The following is a 24,069-nucleotide window of genomic DNA, read 5'->3' as shown; positions in this document are numbered from 1 at the left end:
CTTCTGAGACTTGACCTTCTAGTTTAGAAATTAAGGAGGCAAGTGTTCTAGTGAAGATTCATAGTGAATTTGTTGTGATATTGCATGTCCTCTACTTTAGAGAAAGAAAGCATTGACAAAATGTATTACAAAAAAGGAATTATCAAATAGTAATAAACAAAAAAAAAAACAAACAAAAATCATCAGATGTAGGCAGGTGTTTGGGCACAGCCTGTTAGGTCACCATTGCTATGCTGTAATCCCGTGTCACAAGGTCCACTTCTGATCCATCTGCCTGCTAATGTGAGGTGGTGGATGATGGCCTGAGCATACAGGCCCCTATCACTCATGTGGAAGACCAGGATGGGGTTCCAGGCTTCTGACTTCATTCAGGCTAAGCCCTAACCATTGAAGCTATTTGAGAGTGAGCCAGTGAAAGGGAAATCTCTTTCTGGCTCTGCCTCTCTAGTTCTGTTGCTCTGTCTCTCAGATGAATAAAACAAACCTTTTTAAAATGCATTGAAAAAATTTATTTCCTTATATTTTCATTTCATTCTCCTGCAAATTACCACATTTTATTTTAGAACTTTCACATTTTATTTAAAACTTTATTTTCCAGAGATTACATTGCATTGTATATAGGATAGAAGGCACTCTAAAGCATAAAGATTTCAAATCAGCTGAAGGCATTCATTAGGATAAACATTCATTGGGATCATTTATAGATGTTTGGAAATAAGTTCTGATATGTCACAAAATGTATTTAGCATAAGGTATATTTCAAATTAAACCATTTCTCCAAAGGTAAAAGAAAATCGAAAGGAATTAATAGGTATAGTTATACCAACAATTTATTTATTCTATGATTCTCTCTTCTGAGTCTTCAATGCTCATGTGAACTTATTAACATTTATGTGTGTGTGTATGAATACATACATATATATGTCAAATATCATACTAAATGAGAAAAACAAAATAGTTTGGAATGGATGTTTATTTTTACTGAAATTCTAACATTCTCTACTATCTGTTCCTACCACATTCCTATACATTATAATTTTGTATAACAACAGTGAAGAAAGGAAGGTGGAATTAAAAAAAAAACTGAAAAGATAGCAGGAAGGCAGATCTTATTTTTCCTTTATACAAACAGTTCAATAAATGTGTGACCTGATTCATGATTCACGTGACTCCATCTCTACTAATCTAGAACAAGAATAAGTGAAAATGATAAGGAGAAATCTGTAATCTCAGGTATGTTAAGGAAAGAAAACACTTCTTAGATCTCAGTTCGAAACTTCACTGGAGACTCCTTCATTTGCTGTTCATAGTGAGTATCAAATCTCTCATTAAGTGCTACTGTAAAGTAATTTTTCCAGTCACCTGCAATCCCTATTTAAAAAAAGAGAAAAAAATAGCAAATATTTAATGTTCAAGTCACCATCCTGAGATTTTCTACTACTGACTGCAATCATTAAGTTACATTAAATCACACTTTTCTTCTAATCTTCAATTTGAGGAATAAAATGTATACCATAGTAATATACTTACATGACCTTACAAAGATAGATTTGTTGTGATTGGTTTAAAATAGAAAGCAGGGCATGCATTGTGGTGTAGCCAGTTAAATCACCACTTAGGATCCTTCCATCCCATGTTAGAGTACCTGGTTCCAGCCCGGTTGCTCTGTTTCCTGTTCACCTTCCTGCTCACTTGTCTAGGAAAGCAGCTCACGTTTTTAGGCCCCTGACACCCATGTGGGAGACTTGGATGGAGTTCTTGGCTCCTGGCTTTGTCTGGCCCATCCCTGGCTGTTTCAGTCACAAAGGAAGTCAACTAGCTGATGGAGAACATTTCTCTCCTCCCCTCCTTCATTCCCTGAGTCTTCCTTCTTAATTCTACCTCAGTAAATGTTTCTGCACTGATTTTCCCTGAAATGTTATGGTCTCAGGATGAAACTCATACTTTTACTCACTCTCAAAGCATTAAATATCATCTGAATGCAGATAACATTCAATCCAGACTTAAGCCTCTATTTCAAACTGCCTACATGATATTTCCACCTGGCTACTGTACACATATCCCAAATCCAGGTATTTTAAAAGTAATTATTTTTTTCCTGCAAACTCTGCTTTCTTTGTAATTTTCCATTACCTGGATTTTGGAAACATCAAGTACCCAAGGAATAAACATGGAAGTTACCCCCTCAAACACCATCTAATGTATTATTCATACTCAGGTTTTCTTCACCCCCATTGCCTCCTCTGCACTTTCTCATCACTGCCAATGACAGGAGCATTAGCGTGGTCTGCCTCTGCCCTTTGCTTTCCATCACATATCCAATGCTCTCCTTGCTAAAGGAATTATTCACCTTTATACATTAGTCAGTAATTCACGCATTCATTCCTCAGGGAATTCTAAACTTTCTATTGAAAAAAACAAGAAAGTAGAAGCTAGAAAATGTGTACCATGCGTATTGGGTAAAGACTGAAGGTAGAACAGTGAGCAGACCTTTGCAAACAATTATTTTAGGTGCTGTGTATCTATAGAAACTATGGAAAAGATGAAATAATCTGATGAGTAGATAATTAAAATCTATTCTGAGAATTGTCTTTGTTTTCAGGCACTAGCTAATTTTGCCCAGTGATAAATTTCTTATTCCTGTTATTTAAAAAATTAACTGATCCTCTCACTGACAATTTGATTTGAAGAGCAAGATTTTCTCTATTGTGTTTCTGCTTCCTCACCTATCAGTAAGACTGCATGACCCATTATTCTGCCTATCCACTTGTCTTTGGAATTTTAAACTAACCTTATTGTATTAGACCATGCCTCTTCCCAAGCAGAATTTCATCTTGCTCTATTTTGATATTTTTGCTAACAGAGATGTATTTGAATTCCTACCTTTGCCATTTAGTCTTGGAAGTTCTGTCATTGTCCAAGAGAAAGCTAACTGATCTAAGCTTGTTTCCTCATCTCAAATTGAAATGATGGTAAACTCCTTTTCCTGAATTTCTGATAGAATTTAAAAAGACAATACACAAATATGTAAAATATGTCATACAACAACACAAGTAAGTTTCAAAAGTTATAGCTTCCAGAGAGTATTATTGTTGCTGGTGCTGAGATTGGAGTGCCTACTGGTAAATATTTGTATAATATGCCACATATGGTAGCAATCAACAAGTAATAACAACATAGTAGGAATACTAGTAGTGTTTTATGCTTCTCTAGAATGCTAACTTAATAGTGTGTTTAAAAGCAGAAGAGCCCTAAAAATAAAACAACCTGGGTCCACAGACATTGATATTCCTCAGGAGATTTTGCCTGTAATCATGTCAACTTGACTTCCCATTGCATTGAAGGCAAATAGCATACTTGCTCACCCTTTCTCATGAACGGTGACACTTTTTGATCCATGATTTCCTCCGGCAGTACTGTGTAGTTGGTGGATGGATTATCCTTCATCTCCTGGAATGAGGTGTGCTTTATAATTTTTTCCACGAGCTCCTCTGATGGCTTCCTCCCGAGGAACTGTATCAATTTCACCACCTCTTTTCTGATATCCTATAAAGAAGAAAAGAGGTTTTGAAGACTACATTACTAAAATTGTCAGCATTCAATGCCCTTTGGATAAAAACATGAGATAGATAAAAAAAAATCTGTCTTTTTATCCACTAATGTTGGAATTAGGAATCTCATGAAGAAAACCCCTTCTTGGAGAAGTGTCTTCTTGGGGAAAAAAAAAAACAAAACTTGTGGCATGAATGTTGTTCTCACCACCAAAAAGTGCTTGTATTAGAGACTTGATCCTCAATGTGATGATGAAGATTGGAGTGTGTAACTGGTACGACTAAATGGGAGGTCCTTCTGTGATTTGGGATGTGTCCTTAGAAGGGATTGTGGAAGACTTTTAACGTCTTTTTTGGTGGTGCAGTTGGTTCATTTCCTCAATCACAATTCCCCCTTGAAGTGATGCCATCAGCCACTTGACCCTCAAAAGAAGCCAGTCCAATGAGCTGCATGGTCTTGGACCCTGAACCTGTAGATCTGTGTGCTAGCTTAACCTCTGTGTAAAGTTAGTCTGCTGAGTATTATGTTACAGTGATAAAACATGTACTAATACACTATTCTAAGCATAATTCTTCCTTATCCACAAAATGGATGTGAAACCTACTTCAAATATGGTTAGAAAACTTAAATGTGATGATGTTTATAAATTGCTTAATGTATCCCTTAATGCATAGTGCATGCTCAATAACTTTTTTATATAAATATGAATATATATTCTCAAAGTCTACAGTGCAAGTCAAGTTTGGGAACTGAACAACTGCAGTTAACTTTAATTTTTCTCCTAGTTTTTTGGAATAATTCATGAGCAGCAATAAAATAGAAAAAGTAAGAGCAGGTATAAAAACTCTACCTTTTTATACTGTCTTTCTACTAAATATGTAACATCAAATGTACAAGAGGATTTCAAAAAATTCATTGAAAATAAAATTAAAATAGGAATTGATTAAAGTGCAAATTTTTGAAATTCACAAATTCAGTATTCAAAGAGCTTATGGAAATGTGTATTATGAAAAAATATGAATTTCAATAATATTTGTATCAAAGTAAACTTGTTTTTTAGTTCCATTCTTCTACAATTTTTTGAAGTACTCTCATGTATGTCCCATAGCTACAAACATACTTTTTCTATGCCACTACTATACTAAATCTCAGCTAAATCACTCAGGTATCTATTTGTAATATCAACTGAATTTTTATTCTGCTGCACAATTCTGTCTGCAAAAAAACTGTGTCCAAATCCTATGCCTGACTAATTAAATCTGGCTTTTCAAATTTCACCTTATCTATTATTTTCCTTCAGATGATATACTTGACTATCCCAATTTTAGTTAGGTGACCCTGTTTTTGTTCTATATATTCTCAAGCAAATCTATTACATTATGGCTTTTTTATGTCTTATTTATCTTACATGAAAGATCATCCTTACATACATAATGTTTATATGCCTTGTTCTCTTTCCAGTAGATACACTATAGAACAAGAAAGGTCAATTTATTCATTCTTAAGCTTCTCATTGATTCAAATGTAGAAGAAACTAAACATGGCTATTATTGAACAAAGTAGGGAGTTAGAGGATGCAGAATTTTTGAGTTGTAATTTTTATCTCATTTTTATTACTTCAAATGTTAAGCATAATTATTTTATAATTTCCATCTGATTATTCCAAAATTTAGATTTAAAGACTAATTGACCAGCCAGCACCGCGGCTCACTAGGCTAATCCTCCGCCTTGCAGCGCTGGCACACCGGGTTCTAGTCCCGGTCGGGGCGCCGGATTCTGTCCTGGTTGCCCCTCTTCCAGGCCAGCTCTCTGCTGTGGCCAGGGAGTGCAGTGGAGGATGGCCCAAGTACTTGGGCCCTGCACCCCATGGGAGACCAGGAGAAGCACCTGGCTCCTGCCATCGGATCAGCGCGGTGCGCTGGCCACAGCGCGCCAGCCGCGGCGGCCATTGGAGGGTAAACCAATGGCAAAGGAAGACCTTTCTCTCTGTCTCTCTCTCTCACTGTCCACTCTGCCTGGCAAAAAAAAAAAAAAAAAGACTAATTGACTATTTGTCTGTTCTGATTCTTGAGTTGTATATGTCTATTATTGAGATGTGTTACAGTGCTATGAACTTAAGACCTTTAAATTTTTATCTTTGGAAATATTTGAAGCTTGAGATTCAAATATATTTATTTACAGAATATTTTTATTTACTAGTTTCAAGTCTGTACCAAAGTGTATAAATTTCGGTAGTATTTTCCTCTCAAAATTTTTGGAGGTGGTTGCGATCATTTATATAAAAGTAGATTTTTGTATCCAGAATGTTTTCAAAAGCTAGAATCTTAGAAATTGCCAAATTGCCTATGTGCTTTCAATTCTCACCTCTTTCATATCTTCATAGAAAATAAATAGCACTCGTGGATTCTTACTCTTCTCCCACCAAGAATTTACATGCTTATACCAGGAACCATAAGGAACTAAAATTAGAGAAAAAAACATAAAGCCACAATATCATCTGTATTCATCTCTGAAATAAGGGTAAAAACAGTAATGTCAACAAAGAACATATATGAATTATTATGGACTGACAACTGGTAGACCAGCTGTCCATCTGAGACAAAATTCTTATGGTTAGACTTGTACAGAAATGTCCTTGTTAGAAACACAATGTCAACTTTTATTATTATTCCATGTCTTTGTCACAGGAAATTGAGAGAAGTCTCTCATATCAATTTTTTTTCATTTTCAATTCTCTTTGTATCCAGAAGATCAGTTTAGCATATATTAAGTAAAGATTTCAACAGTTTGTGCCCACATAGAAACACAAAGTGAAAAATACTGTTTGAGTACTAGTTATAGCATTAAATCACAATGTACAGCACATTAAGGACAGAGATCCTACATGAGGAGTAAGTGCACAGTGACTCCTGTTGTTGACTTAACAAATTGACACTCTTGTTTATGGCATCAGTAATCACCCTAGGCTCTTGTCATGAGTTGCCATATCATATCAATTTGATCAAGAGCTTCTGAGGGCATTTTTGACACTGGTGTGTGTGCGTGCACATGTGTGTGTGTAAGTGTGTGTGTGTGTGTGTAAAACAGATTAGGTGAAGGAAGTTGAATTACTGGGACTATCAATGGTCTAATAGAAGTGTTGGGTCCAGGTGTCCAGTTTACTATTTACAAACTAGCTTTGACAACTGAAGCTAAACCTATATGAGTATATATTATACTACTAGCAGTTTAGACAGTAAGAGGTGTTCCCTTGGTGTCAGTTTCACTCCAGAACATTTGAAGACTTTGGAGATGATTTGATATAACTAAGTTAGAACATTAGAAGAGTTTGGAGATGATGTGATGTAACCAATGCTGTCTATTCCTTTCTCTTTCTTGCTCTCCTTTTCCCACTGCACAAGTATTTCATATGATTAAAACTGATGAAACGGTGTGATGACAGGAGTCACAGTATTCTGCGTGTTAAGTCAATGTGTACCTCCTCTGCTCTTTGACTCTATCAAGCAATTAATCTGGACAAGAAAAGTTCTTCAATGATACTTATAGTGAATTTATTCAATTTTTGTGCAGGAGCAACACTACTTTGCTCTGTCCTACAATGGTGGCCTTGACAACCTTGACACATGTGTTTTATCCCCAGTACTTTGGCACAATGTTTTTAAAAATCTATCAACAGGAGCCGGCGCTGTGGTGCAGTGGGTTAATGCCCTGGCCTGAAGCACCAGCATCCCACATGGGAGCCGGTTCTAGTCCCGGCTGCTCCACTTCAAATCCAGCTCTCTGCTAAGGCCTGGGAAAGCAGTAGAAGATGGCCCAAGTCCTTGGGCCCCTACACCAGTGTTGGAGACCCAGAAGAGGCTCCTGGATCCTGGCTTCGGATTGACGCAACTCTGGCCATTGAGGCCAACTGGGGAGTGAACCAGCAGATGGAACCATCGGATGATCACTCTCTCTCTCTCTCTCTCTCTCTCTCTCTCTCTGCCTCTCCTCTCTCTGTGTAACTCTGACTGTCAAGTAAATAAATAAATCTTATTTAAAAAAATCTATCAACAAACACAAATTACATATAGCCTTCTTTTATTGAGTCAATATTTTGTGCTAAGAATATAAAAATGGCATTATTCTTTTCCTTTCTTTTTTTTAATTTTTTTGACAGGCAGAGTGGACAGTGAGAGAGAGAGAGACAGAGAAAAAGGTCTTCCTTTTGCCGTTGGTTCACCCTCCAATGGCCGCCGCGGCCATTGGAGAACCGGCGCCCCGACCAGGACTAGAACCTGGTGTGCTGGCACCGCAAGGCGGAGGATTAGCCTAGTGAGCCGCGGCACCAGCCATGCATTATTCTTTTCCTTTCAATGATTACCACAGCATTAGAATGACCTTCTTTAATGAATACCAAACAATCATGCACCCTTTATTCCTCAAATCCAAAAACTCAGGTGCTTTAGTCTAAGTGTTTATTTAAAAGATAATACTGTTTACCTCAATCCCCAAAATCACTTCAATATATTGACTTTTAGGCTTTGGACAACAGAGTTCAGATTCGGCAATTTGCTACCCACATCTCAAATTCCTGTGCTTGATCGAAGCCTTAAGAGCTGTTACAATTTCTATATTTTCATTAAAGATCAGAAAAGATAACAGAACAGATGAACTTTTTTTCAGAGATGTCATTTGTCTTGTATCTCTTTCTTTAAGTGTTAAAAGAAGTGATTCCTACCTTGTGCATGCATAAATTTCTCCACAAATTCTGGAAAAGTTCCAGGATTTGGGTAAGCATTTACCATTTGAAAGAAATGATAATATGAAACAGCCACATCCTTAGCATTCCGGCCAAGATAAATCATCTAAGAGTATGAAATAATGTATTAGATCACTCAATAACTTTTCACATACAGTGTCATCAAAATTCAAAAAGAGCATTTATGTTTTCAATCATAAATATAGTACATTTTCATACTATGAAATAAAAAAGCATACAAAGAGTACTGGGACCATCACTTGGCACTATGTATAAGATGCCATTTGGGATTCCTGTATCCCATATATTAGGTCCTGGTTCAATTCCCAGATAAACTCCTGATTCCAGCTTCCTGCTAATGTGTGTCCTGGGCTCAAGTAATTGCTTCCTACCATCCACATGAGACACCTGGCTTTCTGGTTATTGGTTTTGGCCTACATTTCAAAATAAATAAATTTTAAAAGGGATTGTTCTCTTAACTCTCCATTATTTACTGGCTATGATCAGGCTCTCTACTTTGTCTTACTGAAGTTTCTACATTTGCAAATAATTTTAATGAAATCTCCTAGTTTATTAGCCATGTCCTAAATCTTGACATCACTTTAAAAGTCTCATTTTGAAGCTTTATTCTAAGCCAGAATGTTTTCTTCCAAGAAAGTCCTGCTTCATTTTTCATCACCATCAGTTGTTCAATGTAATTCTCCTATTATGATGTCAATGCCTCAAATCCACTGATCTTAATCATTTCTCTTACTATTGGTCTGCACTTTTTTGTCACTTTATTCTCTTTATCACATAGCTTTTGGTCCAACATTCCAAACACACTTCACAAATACCCTGAATCTGTCAGTCTTCTTGCTCACCTAGTGAATCACACTGGAAATATCTCAAACATGAATCTTCTATCCAACTGTCTCTTACTATGTGGTGATCTCTGAGACACAAGCAGTTTGTGAAGATCTGGATTCTTATAAATGTCTGATACCTATTTTAATTTGTGAGGGATTAACAGCAACGCTGCAACCCACTTTGCGAAGGAAGAAAGCAACTTGGTCAAATCTCTTGAAAAAGCTACAAATAGCATATCTCCTGAAAAATACATAACTCCTACAAGAGTACTATAAGTGGTTCTTGGAAAATGAAGTGAAAACATAATTTTATTTTGGAGCAAAAGGTTTCAATTCCATGCATATGAGGAGTCTTCAAAAACTTCATGGGAAACATATATAAAGAAAAATTATATATAGATTTCAAAAGTATTTTCAGCAAAACAAATGTATCTATGAATTCAGTTTTTCAGAAAACATTTTGAAGTACTCTCATATTTACAATGACAGAATCTCATGCATGAAATGAATTTTGCAAGATATACATGGTCTATCTAGAATCACTTATGATAAGAACAAACAAACATCATCAAGATTGTTGGAATTTTGGTCCACAGATTTTTAGAAAATGTCAAATAAGTTATGGGACATGTTAAGAGTACAAAGTGGAAATGTTTCAGGATTAAGATTATGGCCCTTTTTTGTAAGTGATTATTGATTATATTATTTTAAGATCCCATGTATTTACTGTGGGTTATAGGATATTCTTAATAAAGCTAGAAAATCTTAAAGGAACAGCATTGACCCCGGACATCATGCTTCACTTGTACTTTGGGATTATATATGATGTGCTTTCTATAAACCAAAGCTGATCATGTAAATTATCAGTTTAACATATCTGTAACTTCTCATTACCAATGAAGTAGACCTCAGACTTCCTAACTCTCCTACCACTGGTTCTTATAATGGAGCCCTACCTTATTTCTTCACTCATATAGCCAGTGTGTATACTTAACCTTCTATCCAAATTCATCTGGTTTCAGATTCCCCTAAGATTACATCTGGGTTTGCACAGCCTGGCTGATATGCACGCTATGAATATGAGAAGAAATGTTACTTGCTCTTGGGTTCCTTCCTGTTCCCAGCTGAGTCCGAATTTTTTTTACTTGATCTATGTTACCCCCTTACTTGTCTGTTTTCATGCCCCTTTTCTCCAATGGACATTGTCTGTGAAGACAGGATGGGATGTATCTTATTATGACCCTAGCACAGGATAGGCAGTGCTAGGGTCTAAATATATTTATCGTTTTCCAAACACTTGTGGAAATTTAATCCCAATTGTGAAGTATTGAGGATGGAAGTGCAACCCAAATATGATGTTTAGAAATGGAGCCTTTATGAGGTGATTAGGACTGGATAAAGTCATTAAGATAGAGCCCCCATGGTTAACTATTGGTGACTTTATAAGGAAGGGGAGAACAGTCAGAACACAAGTGCATACACTCCCCGCCTCCTTCCATGGGTGCCCTGTGCCACCTCATGACTCTGCCATCAAGGTCCAGTCTCAGAACCTCTTCCTTGGCACAGAACCATGAGCCAAGAGACCTTTTCCTTATGGCTGCAGCATTCTGTGGTGTTGAGTTCTTAGCAACAGAAAATGCATTGAAACAGGTGCTCAATTAAAGTTATAAGACACTTGTGTTTCTGAGCCTTTTCTGATTCATTTTCATGCTTCTCAATGCCAAATTCAGCAGTGACAAAAAGAGGACATTTGATTCAATCAGAAAGAGCAATAAATACAAAAGTAGTTACCATTTATACAGTATGATAGGCATGATGTTAAGCAATTTTACAAGCATGGTAACCACTCTGTAAACGAGGTGCTACTATTATTCTTTCACAGACAAGGAAACTGGAGCTTAAAGAATTTATCCTTTGCTTTTTCCAGAATGATCTCAAGCAAATAGCAGAACTGATATTGAAATCTAGGCTGACCATACAGAATATAATCCATATTCATTGAATTTCTTGAGAGTCAATGAAATAATAAATATATAAGCTTATATAAGACTTAAGGTAATATCTTACTTTATTATTCTAAAATTTATATGAGTTTGATGTGGTTCTGAGAATGTTTGACTCTGGTTACCTTGCAGTTATTTTCCCAAAATGAGACTGGAAGAAGTTCAGGCGGTAGATGAGTCTTCACTATCCTAGGAGATGCCATCTCTTTCAATTGTTTAACTCCTGATTTTTAAAAAATTTAAGGTTAAGTGACTTCAAAAAGCATGAATATTTACATGGATTTACATAGATATTTTAAAAAAGAGAAACAAATCTAAGATTCTATAGCATGTTTATAATGACACCTACTATGAAAAATATAGGAAGAAGAAATTACAAATAAAACGATCAGATAAAGTTTCACCACCCATGTAAAATTATTATTAAAATTTTGCTAACAAACCTTTTATATATATGCATTTCTACTTTTGCTTACAATTTCTTTGCTACTATCTACATCCAACCTTAGAATATTTGCCTGTAACTTTTAAAATTAACTTAAATATTACCATTCATGACATCTTCTTTTCTGCATTCCAGGAAAGGTATTCGATTAAAAATTGCATCTTCTTTGCACTTTTCCACATCACCCTCAGTATAGATCATATATACAATTTCACTAACCCAGGTGGTGCCTGTAAAAAGTGAACCAATCTTAGTCTCCCCTGAGCATGCAGGGCTGATGATGGGAGTGCTGAATTTTTAGCAGGATAAAGCAGGAAGATACTAATACAATATTATTTAAAAGATGTATAAATACCTATAGACTCAAGAAAAATTTCCCCCAATATTTAATCTTATGAGGCCCCAAAATAGTCTCAGTAAATAATAATGAATTTTATAGTAAAACACATGTGATAAGTGTGTCCAAATTTACCCATAGTGAATTGTGACATTGTGCAAACTGATAACATCGTGGATTTCAATTTTGGTAACTAAAAAGTAAGGAGACTTGAAAAATTAGTGATGCACCAAAGTACTCTTTCAACAAACTTTCCTAATAACTTACTATACACTAGTCTGTATCTTAGTGCAAAGTCTTTAAGAAAGTGTAAATCAAATCCCTGCCCTATGATGACCAAAAGCCTTTTAAAGAATCAGAATCTGTGTTCAATAATGACAACACTTAACTTTTCTTAATATTATAATATAGGGGACACTGAGGTATAAAAGTCTACAAAGAAAGAACACATAACTCAATGTGCTGTTGACATGGTAGCTGCTGTTTCGGTAGATATTTCTTGACAAGAAATATCTTCAATAGGACATGGTAATTGAACTTAGGCTTAATATATTACAGGTATAATTCACCATTTGTGGGAGGTAGAGAGGGGACTATTAAGCAGAATAATGATCTATGTTTTTTTTTTTTAAATCAAGGCTAGGTACTTAAGAATGATGTAGTACTGAGAAAAATATTGGAAATAAACTCTATAACCCATACAAGAATCTACCCGAATAGATGAGAGGGGATGAGACCACAGAGGCAAGCAGATGACAAGTGTAAAGTGCCATGCAGTTCATACTAGAGGGTCTTAGTTGTTTATAAAAATTATGAAAAAGCATTGATGAATCTTAAAAATATAGCAATATTATCAGATCGTGTTTTATAAGAATCTCTTCTCAAATAAAACAAGCACAGCATTGGAGTGAGGGATCAATAATGACACAAGAGATCCTGAAAAAAAGGCTGACTGTGAGACATTTCAAAGAAACCAAATGGTTAATTGCATAGGGGAGAAGCAAGAGGAACAGCTCTCAAATTCCCTCTTCACATGATTGGTATTGTGCCAACATTGATCCCAACCAAGAAATGGAGGAACAGTTTCAGAGTCAGAATAGCCAAATGTATTTACTGCTTGACATAGTTTTGAGTTCTAAATGGAACAATGAGATAAACAGAAAAGTCTGGATTTTATTGTTTTAATTCTGAAGATGTATTAGGGTTGTGAGATGCCACAACTGTGTTTAACAGTTGAGCTAACCTCAAAAATAAAAGCAATCCTTAAAACTGGAAGCTTATATGTAGATATTAAAGACAGGCACTAGTTAGCTGAAAGTGTTCAGGGAGCGGTGCAGGTGGGAGGGAAGTTATGGGGGAGAAAAAGCCATTGTAATCCATAAACTGTACTTTGGAAATTTATATTTACTAAATAAAAGTTTAAAAAAAGAATATATTTGAAAAATGTTCAATATTTGTGTATTCAGAACTGACATTAAAGATATAAGGCAAACACAACTGCTAGTTTTAAATATTCATTATGGAATGAATACATATTCATTCATCGATATTACACAAACTTCCAATGTTATCAATAATATTCATCTATCAATGTGTTGTTCCAGTTCTAGACTATGGTCATGAGATACAGCAATAATATGCCACTTTTTGTACATCTATATCAAAACTCCTACATCTGTCATTTAATTTGAAAAATGGATATATAAGAAGTGAAGAGCTTACTATCTACCATTCAAGATGGCTTGATAATTCTTGCTGAAAAAGAAACAGCTTCAACACAACAAGGAGACTTACCAGATTTAGGGTAGGTGGCAATGACAACATCATCTGGTCTTGCCTGGAATGTTTCCACGTCATCCCAATACTGGACAAACTCTTTATACATTAGAATGCCATGGACCTCATCGAAGTTTTCATAATACTCAGAATTGCGAGAATCCATTTTGGAGTGGTACACTAAAAAAAATTGTGTTATACTTTGTATTTATTTTACAATGTTTTATCATTAACAATAACAACATATATTGAAATTTTCCTAAGTGTTAGCACTTCTTAGCTGTTGTGTAAATGGAGTAAAAGCATATTAGAATTCTACGTTACATAATCTTCTTGCTTGAGTTTTCAATTTTATTAACATAGGTCTATTATATGAAAGAATAAGGAAATATAACAATAAAGTATGGTATACATAGCACATTCTATGATAAGAAAGAGCAACAGAATCTTCAGCTTCTGTCAGAAAAGATGAAATGTGGCTGGCGCCGTGGCTCACTAGGCTAATCCTCCTCTTGCGGCGCCAGCACCCCCAGGTTCTAGTCCCAGTCGGGGCGCCGGATTCTGTCCCGGTTGCCCCTCTTCCAGTCTAGCTCTCTGCTGTGGCCCGGGAGTGCAGTGGAGGATGGCTCAAGTTCTTGTGCCCTGCACCCCATGTGAGACCAGGAGAAGCACCTGGCTCCTGACTTCAGATCAGCGCGGTGCACCGACCTCAGTGCACTGGCCGCGGCGGCCATTGGAGGGTGAACCAACGATAAAGGAAGATCTTTCTCTCTGTCTCTCTCTCTCACTGTCCACTATGCCTGTCCAAAAAAAAAAAAAAAAAAAAAAAAAAAGAAGATGAAATGTGAAAAAAGGCTAAATAATCCACAAATACAATGATATTTGGCAAAAGTTTCAATTATATATACATTAAATAAAATAAAATTGATGGTCATATTTAAGAGTTATTGCCAGATCTCTAAGTCAGAGCTTCCTTCGTTCCTTTGTAAAAGTAATTTCATGAAAAGAATTCAAATTCTTGGGGAATATACTTAAAAGAAGATAAAATTAATGACACTATAATGGTTATATCTAAGACACAGAATCTTGAGAGTTCCTGATTCCCATGTGATCACTAATGTTGTCTTGACTTTTCTCCCTCACTTGAACAGTGAATTATTAGACACTCACATTATTGATTTGCTTTAAAATTATAAAGTTGAGCAAGATTGTTCTAATTCATCTTTATATCTTAACAATTTTATGTCCAAGGTTAGTGATAAAATTTTTAATTAAACAAATTTTCCTCCATTTGCTTTCAACTTTCATTAATATCTGTTTTTCAGCTATCAAGTTTAGCCTCTTAACAGTTTAAGATGGAGCATCTCAACAATCTCTGCTCTTCTGCAGTGTTAACCTTTCTGAATCACCTTCCCATTACTCTAGCCCAGAAAGATACCTGGTAACTTGTTTTATCCTTATACCTTGATGGTAAATGCAGTTTTTAGTATCTTTATCACTGAGTCTGTATTATAATAAAAGCCTATTGGAAACTGGAAATTATTCTTTTAGTTACCTACTCTGTTTCCACTAATATACAGAATTCCAATTCTTAAGAGATGCACTGTAAAGAGGAAATTGAATTAATAGATGTGGTAACAAAAGTATTAGTCATAAAGAAAAAAAATACCTGATGATAAAATTGCATTTTACAAAGATTAATGCCCTACAAATTAAACTAAATAATTCAACCATTGATTTTACTGAAGGCTTCTGATTGTGTTCTCCTGACTACATTTATAGGCTATAAACCACAGACATAAATGTTGTCTCCTAGTTCTGCTTCACCAATACCTTATGCTACATCCAATAGATCCATATCCACTATTTCCTGTGTTTCATGACTTTATGGTAACCAGTGTAGTTCAGAACCACTCTAATTCCTAATTGGATATAAAAATAGTCTTCCATCTGCTCTTTGTGTAAAGAGTGTAGCCCACCTCTCTCCAAAACCACACAGTGGTGGAAAATAGCTGTTATTTATTAGGCACTTTGTACCAAACTTGAAAAGTTTTCTTTTACAGACTTATTTACATTCATAAAATTCCATGAAAATACAGGCCACTGTTTAACCCATACTGACATTCTCGGCAGCCCTGTGTGGGGATGGGTTGATTCAGTGGAGGCTCCTATCACTAGTAGCTTGAATTGTAATAAATCTCGACCCCAAATAGGAAAGTGAATAAGAATATAGGGGGAAATGTGAGCAATGAGGTATTAGCCTCCAGGATCATAACAACTAAAACATTTTTTATCAGGACCTTTAAGAGAAGCAGCCAACAGATTGGTTTTAGAAATTTCAGGTTTATCAACAACAGGCTTTAACACATCTTTACAATCCTGATTAGCATTTTTTATGGCCAAAACCTGATTGGCTTCTTGAAATTCTACTTGTCGCCCAATAGCTCTTTGTAATTTATCAATAAAGGACATAATTTTTGGCAGACCCTTGTTTTACTGTGGAGAAAAAGATGCATAGATTACAGGCAACAGGTATCTCTTTCCAGGTTTTTAAAGCCATATTAGAAATTTGAGTATTTGCTTCCCTTAGGGGATAGTTAACTTACTGATTTGGATTATTAAAAGCTCCTTCTGCTAATAATTGATCTGCTCTAATAGGTATATTATTAGTCAAAATTATCCATGGCTTGGGCATGAGCAAGATCTTGATACTTTTGTGCCCACACCGTATACTGTGCTGCTGTTGCAAGCACCTTTATTAAAGTTTGCCAGTCCCAGGGCAAACGTCCTCCAACAGTCTCTAACAATCCCACAGTATAAAAACTTTGCATGCCATATTCAGTGAGGTTCTTTTTTACCTTTTTAAAAAATATTATAAGGTAAAGATTCATGCCTATGTAGGGCATTTTGTGGTCTTAAAATAGAGCAAACATCTGATAAGGAATCCGCTTGTTCTTGTGCATCCTCTAACATTCCTAGCAGGGTGCATTGGGCAGGGCGTTCTTCCATGGAAAGAGCAACAACAGAATTAGTTTTTTCCTCATCAGCAGCCCTGGGAGCTGAGGGACAATTCTGTGGCAAAGTTGGAATGGTTGGGTGGCTCTCCTGACCAGGGAGAGCCTCCAACAGGCTCACAACCTTGCCGATTGTGTCCCAACAGCAATACCATGCCTGAAGCACAGGGATGAGAGCTCATGGCTCCTGATGTAGTTTTTCTCCTGTTTTTTCCCAATCCATAACCTTCAAAGTGCCTTTATCAGGATACCAAAGGTAAGAGCTGTCTAGTTCCTGAAGTAACTGCCCGCTGATATTTTCAGGGATGGAGGGTCCTGCCTGTTTCAGCAATTAATACAATTCTGCCTTATGCTTTTGTTGCACCAGGGAGAGGGAATTCCCCATGTTAATGACTCACCAGGATCTCAAAGAGATGAACGATGCGTCTGTAACCCTTGCCCAGTATGGTGAGCCCTCCCTTGCACGCTGTGGCTGTGCTGAGGGTCCCTGTTTGGGCGCAGTTGTGGGTTTTTTCAAATGAAGAGACAGGACACGGGAGCATCCATTCTAAGAGAGTGCCGCTGGATAGCTTTGCCTTCCCATTTTTATTTAGAGGGTACCAGCAAGTCTACAACTCAGCAGACACGTAGACAAGATTATATGTCAACTTAAGGATTTGGGAAAAGGAATTCAGTCTGGTGGCCTAAGATAGAGATTAGAGCTGTGTTGTAAATCTTCAGAGAGAGGCCCATTGAGATGTTTGTGCAAATTTACAAATTCCAGAAAACACCCTAGTTACCAATCAACATCCATTAGTTCCCTGGTGCTCAGGCTGCCACATTCCTTTGGGAGCAGGTGTGCTCATCCCCAGCCTGTTTTGGCATGAGCAGAAACTGGAGCCCTGCCTCTAAATTCAGAACAGTTTGCTGTCTCTGAGACACTTACACAGCATTCTCTACACACAATTATTGATCCCAGTGGAATTTGGGGTGCAGAATATTTTATTCCTTCCCCAAAACATTATCTTTAGCAAGAACAAAAAGGCCACCCTCTTTCCTTCAGAATCTCCAAATTTACTATGAGAATAGCAAAGGAGCTTTTCCTGAGCTCATAGCTTATTGTGAAAAAAAGTTACCTATCCTACTCTTAGCAGGCCAGACAGGATGGAGAATTGTAAATTGGGTCTTTTGATGGGTTTGTGTCCCCACCTGGTAACTAAATTCCAATCTGATTGTCAAGTTTTACTTTTCCCTTCAGAAAGTGTACTTAAAAATCCCACAACCACCAGCCCTTTGGGGTTTTTTCATCTCTTGAAATCCCCCTTCATGCCACTCTGGCTGGAGGCCTTTGATTCTTTTTTTTTTTGCAGAGTGGACAGTGAAAGAGAGACAGAAAGGTCTTCCTTTATCATTGGTTCACCCTCCAATGGCCACTGTGGCTGGCGCACTGAGGCCAGTGCACCGCGCTGATCTGAAGCCAGGAGCCAGGTGCTTCTCCTGCTCTCCCATGCGGGTGCAGGGCCCAAGCACTTGGGCCATCCTCCACTGCACTCCTGGGCCACAGCAGAGGGCTGGCCTGGAAGAGGGGCAACTAGGACAGAATCCAGTGCTCCGACTGGGACTAGAACCTGGGGGTGCTGGCGCCGCAGGTGGAGGATTAGCCTATTGAGCCACGGTGCCAGCCTGGAGGTCTTTGATTCTAATAAATACTTTTAAATCTCTTTGCCGTCCACCTGGAAATTCTTCTTCCATGTGAGACAAAGAACTGAGGTAACAATGATTTCTCCACCACTGTTTTCCCATAACAACATGAAATTACTCATTTTCTCACATTCTTTTATTTTAACTTTTATTTAATAAATATAAATTTCCAAAGTACAGCTTATGGATTGCAATGACTTTCATTTTCTCACATTCTTACTATTGGAAATTATTTGTTGCAATGTTTAATAATGTGAAAACACATTTTAAAATATTTTAATGTGCATTTCATAGATGTTTTAAAATTTTTCATTATTTCATAGCCATAATTTATTGGTCTTTGAGTCATTTTGATACCGTTTGTCCATCTGGAGTTTTCTTAAGTAACTTATAGCTAATAATTTGTTGTTGACAATTATATTGAAAATACAAATTATTTTTCCACATCATAATGCATTGATCTTTCAACATTTTCTTAAAGATTTCATTTATTTGAATGGCAGAGTGACAGAGAGAGAGGGAGACAGAGAGAGATCTTCCCTCCATTGGTTCACTTCCCAAATGGACACAATGGCCAGGGCTGAGCCAGACTGAATCCAGGAGCCAGGAGTTTCTTTCAGGTCTTTCACACAGACACAGGGACCCAAGCACTTGGGCCATCTTCTGCTACTTTTCCAGGTGCATTAGCAGGGAACTGGATCCAAAGTGAAACATCTGGGACTCGAACCAGTACCCTTATGGGATGCCAGCATTGCAGAAGGCAGCTTAACACATTATGTCACATTGCTGGCCCTGATCTTCTGGCTTTTTAAGTGATGTTGTAGAGATGCCTACTGTTTGTATTATCAAATGTGTCACATTTTCCTCTGATGTTTTGTGTGTTTAGTTAAATAGCTAACTGTGCTCATGTAATAAGAAATGGATGTGTTGAAATGCAATATACTTTTTTTTTTACTTTTATTTAATGAATATAAATTTCCAAAGTACAGCTTATGGATTACAATGGCTTCCCCCCCATAATGTCCCTCCCACCCGCAACCCTCCCCTTTCCCACTCCCTCTCCCCTTCCATTCACATCTAGATTCATTTTCGATTCTCTTTATATACAGAAGATCAGTTTAGCATACATTAAGTAAAGATTTCAACGGTTTGCTCCCACACAGAAACATAAAGTGAAAAATACTGTTTGAGTACTAGTTATAGCATTAAATCTCAATGTAGAGCACACTAAGGACAAAGATCCTACATGAGGAGTAAGTGCACAGTGACTCCTGTTGTTGACTTAACAAATTGACACTCTTGTTTATGGCATCAGTAATCACCCTAGGCTCTTGTCATGAGCTGCCAAGGCTATGGAAGCCCCCTGAGTTCACCGACTCTGATTATATTTAGACAAGGCCATGGTCAAAGTGGAAGTTCTCTCCTCCGTTTAGAGAAAGGTACCTCCTTCTTTGATGACCCATTCTTTCCACTGGGATCTCACTCGCGGAGATCTTTCATTTAGGTTTTTTTTTTTTTTTTTTTTTTTTTCCCCAGAGTGTCTTGGCTTTCCATGCCTGAAATACTCTCATGGGCTTTTTAGCCGGATCCGCATGCCTTAAGGACTGATTCTGAGGCCAGAGTGCTGTTTAGGACATCTGCCATTCTATGGGTCTGCTGTGTATCTCGCTTCCCATGTTGGATCGTTCTCTCCCTTTTTTATTCTATCAGCTAGTATTTGCAGACACTAGTCTTGTTTGTGTGCTCCCTTTAGCTCTTAGTCCTTTCATTATGATCAATTGTGAACAGAAATTGATCACTGGGACTAGTGAGATGGCATTGGTACGTGCCACCTTGATGGGATTGAATTGGAATCCCCTGGTATGTTTCTAAATCTACTGTTTGAGGTAAGTCAGCTTGAGCATGTCCCGAATTGCGCATCTCTTCCCTCTCCTATTCCCACTCTTACATTTAACAGCGATCACTTTTCAGTTAAGTTTCAGCACTTAAGAAGAATTGTGTATTAATTACAGTATTCAACCAAAAGTATTAAGTAGAACAAACAAAAAAATACTAAGAGGGATAACATATTAAGTTGCTCATCAACAGTCAGGGTGAGGGCTGATCAAGTCACCATTTCTCATAGTGTTCATAGTGAAATGCTATATTCCTTTATTCTAATTCAGATTATTAATATATATTATATATACAACACTATTGTGCATATACCATCTTATTATTAAATTAATATTAATCATTAAAACATAATATAGCAAAATATATTACACCTATAAAAGTGTATTCAGCAGAGAATAGTTATTAAAATGTTAGACTCTACAGTTTATCCCCTTGATTTAAATCATAGCTCTGCTACTTGAAATTGAATCATCTTGGCAAATAATTTTAACTCTACTTTGCTCTGTTTTCTCACCTGCAAACTGAAGATAGTAATAATATTTATGTGCAAGTTATTGGGATTAAAATGAGAGAAATACAGCCAATTACAAATGCTTAATAAATGTGAGCCTATATTATATAGCAAGTCCATAAGAAGATGTACAAGGATGTTGTCACTTAGCATGCGTAGTGTAACATCCTTCTGCTCAAAGCAGAGAAAACATGTATTGCAAGAAATTCTCAAGAATGCATTTCATAAACTTAAAATCCTGTAGAAACTCATAGTTAATAATCTGTTTCTCACTAGTGAGGGTAAACTAAATATCTAGAATGACTTGCTACCATTGGTTTGCTTCTCTACAGTTCTCTGAAATTAACTATAAGACCGTCATTTCCAGTTTACCCCAGAGTGCATGCCAGCAGAGAGGTCTAAGTAAGAGTTTGTCATTTGTTTGCTTTTGTTCAATGAAAACTTAACAAATGCTCTGGGAAACCAGAAACACTGCCATATACACTCTTCCCCAAAAGAAAAGCGTTCCCAATTCCCAAGAAAAATCTCAGCTCTCTAAAAACCTTCCCTCTCAAGCATATAAGATATTATCTTACCAGAATTATGCAATTTCTATTCCCAAAACAAAAGTCAGCCTTATCAATAAGTCAACTTGTTCCCCAAAATCCCATGCTCTCAGAAAATAAAGCTTTTACTTGCCCTACTGATTTATTCATTCATGTGAATTACTTTCTTGGTATTCAGCCAAGTTTTTAAGAATTGGATAGTAGTCAACTGGGAGTGGCTGATTTATTAAGTGATTGTCTGACTTCTTGCTATCCTTCATGGTCAATTTTTGTTCTCAGAGGTTAACTGTCTTTCCTCATTTAATTTGTTTCAGAAAATTGTCTCCTATCACAATATATGGATTTGCTTTCAATCTGCTATCTTCTTTCTCAGAAGCCTATTTCAGTCAGAAATTGTCAATTTAATTTCCTAAGTCTGTAGGTTGTAATTGTTCAGAGCACCAACAAAGTGTGAATAAAATTCATTACATTCAAAAGGTTTCTCCTTTTTTTTTTCTCTTTCACCTTCTTTCTTTTAGCTTCCTCTCTAGCTTCAACTTCTTTTCAACCTCTCTTCTTCCATACCTCCAAGCTACCATTTACTCAGAAAACACTGTGTGGATGTCTCTCCTCTTCTTAGACACTACCAAAAATAATATTCTGGCAAATACTGACATATAGGGTTCTCATAGTCCTCATCCTGTTAGAATTACCTGGATTTAAATGGCTGAAGCAGACACTATCATTTTATATCTTTCTGTGTCCTAAGTCCCAGTAGATGCTCAGAAATATCTGTTAAATTTAATTATGTAATCAAATCTCTCACTAAGTATTTCCTTAAAAAATTGTCAATATGCTACGTTTCAGTGATTTATCATGGACTTTGGAGTTCTATGTTGATCTGCAGTTTCTCACTTTCATGTAACAGTAATATTTGTGAAACCTATGATAATAATAGAATACCTCTGATATATTTCACATGAGTAATCCCAAGACTAGAGTCTGTCTCCATTCTACCTGTTTCTATCTTGCTTGCTTTGTTTCCTCATCAACAAAATGGAATGCATACTCACTGATTACTGTAAAGTAGCTACAATACTACTATTTTATATCAAAACTCTTTACACAGCAGAAACTCTATATAAGTTCCTATTTTTAACAACAATGAAAGGATTTTAAAAGGCTTTAAACACTTTACACTATTAATTAGCTGCAGTAATAATAACATTTCATTCTCCTTAAATTTTTGTGGTATTTAATTTGTGTTCTGTATCTAAAATGTAAGTATTAACATCAGCAATTTAAAAAAATACTACCTGCCCAGATGATCCTGTGAAAGATATTGAATGATCTGGTTTAGCTCTCTCCAATTACCAATGCAGGTTTAGAGCTGGAAAAGAAAATGAGAACTACTTGTGCATTTGTAATGTTTCTGGTGAGTTTTTATTCTGAATGTCACAGAAGGAGGTGGAGATTAATTTGTGGGGCTTGGCTTTGTGATGTAATGGATTAACAGATATGAACACACACCTACAGATGTCTTTAACCATACAAAAACATGTTAATTCATGCAGAGATGGAGACAGCCTTTGATTCTTTTTTTTTTTTTTTTTAACCTCTGGCTTAAAATCAAATTCCTAAACTGGCTAATAGCTGTCAGAGGATATGGGGTGGTCAGAATAGAGGGCAAAATGAGAGAGAAGAGGACTGGAGCAAGCACAGATGAGATTGGAAAGGAGGAATCCCCTTACACACTCACTAAGAAATAATAACCTGGGTGGGGTTGGCATTCAAAAGAATAAACTTAGAGAAGTAAAAGAAAAGAAGAAAATGAAATGAAAGAAACATGAGGATGTTAAAGAACCCAGATCAGAAAACCTCGCTCAGTTTCCTGAGACCTACCAAAGAGGACTTTGTAGTATTTAATTGTGTCCTAACAAATCAATTGGGAAATATTTTTAAAATCCTTGCATTTGAGGTGGAAGCAGCCCTGAAAGTAGAAATCCTATGACCAGTTAAGAAAGAATGTAGTTATCACTTAGCCCCAATTATTACTTTAGGAGCTTCACTTCTCTCTCTATGGTATTTTGTGGTATTTCCTGATCAAAGTAATCATTGTCATGAATTTAGAGAGGAAGATGAAAGAAATAAATACCCCAGGGTTTGTGACATCCATGAATCATTCACCTTTCTTTTCATGTCTTTGGACCTCCTCTGTCTTCAACTGAAGAAATTATTTCTTGTTCACATCCCTTCATCCCTATCAGTTAACTCCAACCAGTTAACTCCAACCCTGGTTGGTTCTCATTTGTCTCTCAAATCCAACTGGATTGCATTTCCTTTTAGAAACTTTATTGAACTCTTATAAGATTGAGTCTCTTCAAATGAGCTTCAAATATTTTATTTGCTTCACCAGTACCTATTCTACTGTGCTGTAATAAATGTCTATGTGTACAACTTCTTTGTCAACTGTAAATATTTTGAGAACAGTCTTACTCTGTAATCACCATACTACCTGGCATCTAGTCAGCCAGGCACTGGATACATACTTAGTAAGTGAACGTGGTTGGTATATCAAGCAAAGATAAGAAGTGAAGGGGCCGGTGCCGTGGCTCAACAGGCTAATCCTCCACCTTGCGGCACCGGCACACCGGGTTCTAGTCCTGGTCGGGGCGCCGGATTCTGTCCCAGTTGCCCCTCTTCCAGGCCAGCTCCCTGCTATGGGCCGGGAGTGCAGTGGAGGAT

At 36.7% G+C, this 24,069-nt stretch overlaps 1 protein-coding gene across 2 annotated transcripts; it reads right to left on the bottom strand.

The window, feature by feature from the left end:
* Positions 1-955: 955 nt before the first annotated feature.
* On the bottom strand, positions 956-22,868 carry SULT1E1 (sulfotransferase family 1E member 1). 2 transcript variants are annotated; one of them, XM_002717123.4, is made up of 8 exons: positions 22,641-22,868; positions 13,718-13,879; positions 11,691-11,816; positions 11,267-11,364; positions 8,270-8,396; positions 5,917-6,011; positions 3,366-3,546; positions 956-1,371 (listed from the first exon to the last, which is right to left on the bottom strand). In XM_002717123.4, exons 2-8 carry the CDS (start codon positions 13,863-13,865, stop codon positions 1,259-1,261), a joined length of 888 nt encoding a protein of 295 aa, XP_002717169.1. In that variant the 5' UTR covers positions 13,866-13,879; positions 22,641-22,868; the 3' UTR covers positions 956-1,258. The 2 variants fall into 2 exon arrangements, with proteins under 2 accessions (XP_002717169.1, XP_069904158.1); XM_070048057.1 differs by lacking the exon at positions 22,641-22,868 and adding an exon at positions 17,112-17,236.
* Positions 22,869-24,069: the final 1,201 nt, after the last annotated feature.

This window comes from Oryctolagus cuniculus, chromosome 8 (assembly GCF_964237555.1).
Source record: "Oryctolagus cuniculus chromosome 8, mOryCun1.1, whole genome shotgun sequence".
In the NCBI taxonomy this organism is placed as follows: Eukaryota; Metazoa; Chordata; class Mammalia; order Lagomorpha; family Leporidae; genus Oryctolagus; species Oryctolagus cuniculus.
The sequence above is the reverse complement of the archived record's forward strand: the minus strand, read 5'-3'. Positions and strand labels throughout refer to the sequence as shown.